At 34.7% G+C, this 6,926-nt stretch overlaps 1 protein-coding gene across 2 annotated transcripts; it reads right to left on the bottom strand.

Annotated features, from left to right (window-relative positions):
* Positions 1-721: 721 nt before the first annotated feature.
* Pabpc5 (poly(A) binding protein cytoplasmic 5) lies at positions 722-6,716 on the bottom strand. 2 transcript variants are annotated; one of them, XM_048796546.1, is made up of 2 exons: positions 6,484-6,716; positions 722-5,934 (listed from the first exon to the last, which is right to left on the bottom strand). In XM_048796546.1, exon 2 carries the CDS (start codon positions 5,788-5,790, stop codon positions 4,630-4,632), a length of 1,161 nt encoding a protein of 386 aa, XP_048652503.1. In that variant the 5' UTR covers positions 5,791-5,934; positions 6,484-6,716; the 3' UTR covers positions 722-4,629. The 2 variants fall into 2 exon arrangements, with proteins under 2 accessions (XP_048652503.1, XP_048652504.1); XM_048796547.1 differs by having other exon boundaries at positions 722-5,804.
* Positions 6,717-6,926: the final 210 nt, after the last annotated feature.

The raw sequence follows: 6,926 nt of genomic DNA, 5'->3' as shown, positions 1-6,926 counted from the left end.
TGGTGAGTTGATTTACAAATATCCCACATTTGCATTTCTATAATGAACAAGCAAACAAAATTTTGTTTTCTACTTTTTGTCTTTCTCTCTTTAGGAAACAATTTCATCTTAACATGCACTGCTTGGTTAATGTCCACATCATAATGTAATAAAACTACCCTCTGTCAAAAAGACTATTTTATTCCCTTATTCAAGAACAAATTTTTGTGCAATAAAACCACATATTGGCATGGCTTAGGAATTCTGAAATACTGAAAAGAATAGCATGCAATTTACTCTGTATTTTTTCATATCACGTATTTAGATTGCCCAAATTTCTCAGACACACGACCTAAAAAAACAGTTTGTGTAAATTAGCTTAAAATTTCTTTTAAATAGCCCCACAGATATATAAACTCATTGATCTTTCAAAAACATAATTTACCCTTCTAGATGTTATAAATGAATCCCCAAACAATATAAAATTAATTATTTAACAGTATAGAAGGCTTATTTTTAATTCAATGGTCTCAACATCTGGTGTTTCACTTATTAATTCTAAACCAAAGAAAAAATTAACTCTGATGACTGTAAAAGTAATGCTATACAATATCAGCACACATCCCCCTTTTCCTATATTTTCCTTAAAACTCTGAATACTTTTTTAAAAATGAAATAAACTGTGAAGATCCCAAATTGTTGATGAGAAATTTAGTGAGAAGACTCTTTTTTTGTGTGTGCCAACTAACAGCTATTTAAAAATTGACTGTGACCTTTTGAGTGTGAAAGTACTTAAAATTAATAAGAATTATATATTTAGTATTAGTACTTTTAGCTAGTTAGGCTTTTGTTTCCTCAAATTTCCAATGGTGGCCACATTATTTATAAATACTATGATCCCTTGGAGCCACTAGGGATGGATTAATCCTCTTGAGGCTCCAAGGAACCATTTGTTAGATTACATTTCAGGGGCAGTAAAAAGCATCCAGAAATGTACAAGAATCCATTACAGATGAGCAAACACTAGTATTTCAGGGATAATTGTGGTCATATTGTTCAACATAGTAGCAAGATTGTGCAGAATAATATTGGTCTTGAAGCAGCATACCATTAACTTATAAGTGTTCGATTCAAAAAATAAAAAGTTTAAAAAAGTGTTACTCCATATATAAACTTTTATTTAAGCTATGACAATTACTAGAAATTTTTGTGTTTCAGACAGGCAAATCAACCAAGAATTGGACAAAAATGAAAAAAAAAAGCGCACGAAAATGAACGCATTAATAAAACATTAACATCATATGAATGAGTCCACATAGCCAAGACCTTATGCATAAGCACCAGTCTATGTGACCAATCAGTTCTGATCTAGTTTTTCATAGGATATTTAATAATATCACATATTATATAATAACATATTTACTTTGATACATATTAAAAGGAAAATTAGGAAGCTAATATCTGGAGGAATATAATTTACATTATGAATGCATTCACTCAACAAGTATGTGTGGAATTCCTACTACATTTCAAGTATTTTTATAGGTACTGGGAACATTTCTATTACCTATCTTCAGTCATTTATTGATATATTTATCATTACTTATTAAAATAAATGACCTTACGTTATGTCATTTATTTACAAGGAAGATAGTATTTTCTTTCCATTTCCAAGTTTCTCCTTAAAGAAATATGTATTCTTGCCTTTTTACACTGTACTAAAAATATCACTTACACATATAACACTTTTTTCCCCCTCAATCATGGATATTACATTGGGACCAGTATGTGTGAAACTTCATGTACATAAGATCCTCCCCCCAAATAACCTTGATGATGAAGGTTTTCAATCACAATATTCTTACTTTTCTTCTCTATGGGGCTATTTAAAGTTTGTACAGGTGACTGTTTCAAAAATATAAGCAAAATAAAACTCGTATTATACAGTCCATTCATAACCTAAGCATTCACAGTATATTTTTACTAACTGCACTAGAAAAAGATAAACAATAAATTTCTTTTTTAATCTTGGCATAATTATTTATAGTCTATGAAATGTCAGCAAAAATAAAACACAAGATTGAAAAATTATGAAGATTAAATTTCATTTATATTTTCCCTCTGATTTTTACCAAGGGAATTTACAGAGTTTATTCAAATGTTTGGCAGGGACATAAACACAAGGATTTTACCAGGACTTTGGCATATTTTAATTTCTCCTGGTTTTTTTTTTTTTTTAAATACAGTCTGACCTTTGAAAAATAGAAATAATTTAAATACATAATCCCCAAAATTTGCATTAAATACTTATTCTTGATCATTTTCACTTTGTAGACATCTTTCTAGATTTATATTGAATCAAAACATTTGTAAAATATGGAAGCTAACACTGATATTTTACGTTTATAAGTTTAAATAAAAACTAGTACTATACATAAAGAAACAGAGAGTATATGTGATAATTACCAACGTAACTATTTAAAATTTTATTTGGAATGTCATAATCAACACAATAATGTAAAGCAATTAGATTCATAACATATGAGAAAACTGTCTCCTGTTTTATAGATTTCCACTTGTCAATTTAAATGCAGATTATATATTAAAGTTTTTCCTAAATTGTGTTAGATAGATATATAAGATGTGCATTTTAATTTGCTAGCAGATTTAATCTTTTACATCATGGAGATACTATTTTCTCTGAACACATATAATTCACAATGTTTTTAAGAAAGAGATGTTCATCATGGTATTGTTTATAAATGTAAAAAAAATATTGAAAACATATAAACCTTTTTCAACAGCAACCTTTTATATACGTTATAGTATATCCACACAATGGAATACTATGCAGTCACTAAATTAATATAAATTGATTTTTATTGCCATGAAAATATGATTATGGTTCAGTTTATAATTAAAAACAATATAAGTAGTACAGTGTTTTAAGTAAAAAACACATGGCCATACATAGGAAAAAAGATATGACAGATATGCACATCCTAAAAATATTAATAGTGGTTATCTCTGAATTGTGATTATTTTACTACCTTCTTTTGCACTGTGTACATTTTTATAATGATCAAACATTATGTTTAAAATTAAAAAACAGTGATTTTTATTTTGAAAATACCTGTTCATGAATCACATTAAATTTGTAGGTAAACAGAAACAGTTTTTTTTTCATTATTTTATAGTTCAAATGGCTAACAAGTGTTAATAAAATTATATATTTATGTTGTAGTATGTATGAAAATGAAGATTTATATATAATGTAATAAAAACCAAATAACAATAGAAACAAAGCATTTTCTTGTGTTTGAATATGTGGTAGAAGTGAATCAGATTATATAAAAACAGTTATTTAAATTTTACATAAATTAGGTATTTATCTCCTTCTCAAATGGATTCGAACTGGTATGCATAAGAAAGGCAATCAAAACGATATAAATGCAATATGGATGGGAGGCAGACAATGAGAAGAGGGAACTGCAAGTGAAATGTGGAGAATTTGTAATCTAGAAGTTGCATGACATAAGTAACATCAGTATCAAACAGAAACATTATTTTTTCTGAATTTCCAAGCAGTCAGAGACATAAACACAATTGTATCAAGTTAATAGTTCTCACAATGGACGGAAACCAAGAGACAACCTGTTCCATAACTTTGAAACTTCTGTGTTTGTTATCACATGGATACATTCAAGAATTTACAAGGGATAATAATATGCTTAATATATGATCTTTAAAGTAGTTTTCAACATAATTCTATACATTATTTAATATTCACATTGACACTTGATAAAAGATGAAGATAAAATATTAAATTATCTATGGATAAAGGCAATTTAGTGTAGTTATTCATCTTTCTTGTTAATTTAACATTACCTATGTATGTACTAAGGAATTTAGAAATATAAGAGTGGTCCTTACAGTCCTGGAATATCAAATCTTCCTTGAAAGGTTTATAAGATGCAAATCATAATTTAAATAGCCACTACATAAAATGCTAATTTCCAAAGGTACTTATTGTGAAAACAGGGCATGAAGTTAATACAGAACTCCCAACACTACTTAAAGCCAGTACCAATTCTGTAGTATTCTCACAATATATTTAAAAGGGAAAAATACAAATAAATAAGGGAAGAAAAGAAATCTCACATCTTTCTAAAAGAATATTCATATTAAATAATGATTTAAGTGAAATTATGTATATGTTTATTGGATCATATACATTTTCCCCTGCTCTGTTGATTTCTCAAACAGCAAGTTAGAAGTTTTTACTGTGATGGACTCAAAAGTAAGGACAATGCCAAGAACATTTTCATAGAAGAAATTAAATGAAGTATTATTGAATTAAAAAAGGAAATATACTCAATCAACTGCCTCACCTTGGCTGTTCAGGAATAAATTTTATTCTACACATCACTAAGGATATGATATCAAAAATTGTATAAAAAGACAATTTTACAATTAGAAATTATGTTCACTAAAATGAACAAGGCTTTCTAGTTTCACTTTGTTTTCAAAAGAAAGTATTCACTTAAAAAACAACAACAACAACTGTGAATTGGCGTAAAATAACCCCTTATCACAAAGGAGCCTGAAGTAGGCACCAGCTAAGGCTGAAACAAATTGAAATTCTGATTCTCACCACCTGTGCCTGGCCTGGCCCAGGGTGACATGCAGGGGCTTGGAGCCCACTACTCGACCATTCATCTCATGGACTGCTTTGGTTGCCTCTTCAAAAGAAGAAAAGCAGACAACACCAAAACCTTTGCCTTGCCCTACTTCCATCATCACTTTGGCTCTGCTAATTGATCCAAATGAAGAAAATTCCTCCTTCAGTTTTTCATCATCGATGGTCTCATCCAGGTTTTTAATATAGATAGGTACCCCCGGAGGTCGACTTTTTTCTTTTAATCTCAGCCGTTCAAATCTCCGCCTTAACTCAGCTAGGCGTTCAATTTTCTTCTGTGCTCGCCCTACATACAGGACTTTCCCATCAATTGACTTTCCATGCAGGTCTAGCACAGCCTTTTGGGCAGCCTCGTGTGTCTCATACCTTACAAACCCAAAGCCTTTAGATTTACCACTGGCATCTCTTATTACCTTTACACTCTCAGTTGGCCCATATTCACTGAAAAGTTCCTTCAGTTTTTCGTCATCCATGTCATCTCCAAAGTTTTTAACAAAAACGTTAGTGAATGTTGCTCTATCCCTGGTTCTAACTTCAGCTGCACGCTCTTCTGGGAATTTGAATCTACCAACGTATACCTGGCGATTGTTCAGCCGAACTCCATTCATGTGCCAGATGGCCCTATTGGCAGCGGCCAGGCTGTCAAAATGCACATAGGCATAACCCTTAGAGCCATTGTCATCACATACAACTTTGCAGGAGAGAATGTTCCCAAAAGCCGAAAACAAATAGAACAGGGCCCTATTGTCAATTGATTTATCCAGGTTTTTGATGAATATATTTCCAACACCAGATTTTCTTAAACGGTCATCTGGCTGTGACCACATGAGGCGGAATGGTTTGCCATTAATCAAATCAAAATTCATGGTGTTCAGGGCCCATTCAGCATCCGCAGGAAAGCGGAAGTTAACATAGCCATAGCCCAGGGGACTGCGGGTCACTGGGTCACGGCAGATTCGGGTGAAACGCAGAGGGCCAGCGGGCCTGAACTTCTTATAGAGCATGTCCTCAGTGACATCAGGGTCCAAATCACCCACGTACAGGGCGGCCTTGAGGTACTTCTTTTTCTTGCCAGCAGGATTAGGCTCCCCGCTCCCCATCTCTCTTAGCATAGAGAGGAGGCTCTCTTGGGAAAGAAAAAAAAAAAAAAAGGCTGTTTTCTCTAATCTATGGGCCAAACAGCTGCTCACGAACAGAATAAGCCAAGGCAGGTGAAGGCAAGCTAAAAGCAGACTCAATCACTGTTGAGGCTGAGGCTGAGAAAATGAAGTTCAGAAACAGCTGGTCAGCAGGCTCAGAACAAACGCATCAGACAAAAAGGCACCCCAATAACGAATCTGTTCTCCCTGAGAGGGCCTAAATTTTTCACCCGTGCAGATTTAAAATCAGTTTCAAAAGCCAGTATTAGTAACGAAAATTCTCTTTCCCCTTTAAATTTTAAGAAATCACCAAGCAGCTGGCTGGTTCCCCACATCTAGCATTGCTGACAGAGGCCTTGAGACCGGCTTTCTGCATAAATATAGGCCTCGAGCTGCTGTTGGTTTAAAATGCTATCAACAAGGGCAGGGGCCCAGTGTGTATTCCTCCGCCGCTGCCTTGCTGGCCTACCGAGGTTTCAGGCGGGCTAGCAGCTTACTAAGGCCGCTCTGCACTCAGCGTCAGCGAAAGGGCATACTAGACACTTGGTGCGTTGGGACCAGCAGGCAAGCTGCTGGCAGCGGATCAGACAGAGAGACAGACAGACAGACAAACGCGCGGGGGACCGGAGACCGCCCAGATACCCAAGATGCCCACTGGGTACGGACCGAGTGAGGCGCGGTGATTTCAGAAGCCTGAAGCTCGTGGCAGGTCCGGAGGGACTGACTCACAGACGCGTAGAGAGGGTCAGCTCAGACGCGAGGCGGGTCCGGACAGATGCAGGGCGGAGTCAAGAGAAGGGCAGATGCGCGGCGGGCGGGCCCAGAGGGGACCGGTGGACTGGGGTTGCTTACCTCAGGATAGACCAACCAAGGGACCAAGAGCTTATAGCTGTGGTAGAGACTGCGGGCGGGGCGCGAGGAAACCCGGAACCGTGCTAAGTAACTTCCCGCTTGCTCTGTGCCAAGATTAAAAAAAAAAAAAAACGCAAAAAAAGAAAAAAAAATCAATATGATTTTTAGATTTTTCTTTTAAAATTTGTACTTATTTATTTAAATTTTTTAAATATTTTCTTTATGCTGTTCATCCCCAAATCAGAGGAGGTTATGAC

Source organism: Marmota marmota, unplaced genomic scaffold (genome assembly GCF_001458135.2).
Source record: "Marmota marmota marmota unplaced genomic scaffold, marMar, whole genome shotgun sequence".
Taxonomy (NCBI): domain Eukaryota; kingdom Metazoa; phylum Chordata; class Mammalia; order Rodentia; family Sciuridae; genus Marmota; species Marmota marmota.
The sequence above is the reverse complement of the archived record's forward strand: the minus strand, read 5'-3'. Positions and strand labels throughout refer to the sequence as shown.

Coding starts and splice junctions, on each gene's coding strand:
- Pabpc5 (XM_048796546.1), bottom strand. CDS start 5,790: ATGCTAAGAGAGATGGGGAGCGGGGAGCCTAATCCTGCTGGCAAGAAA.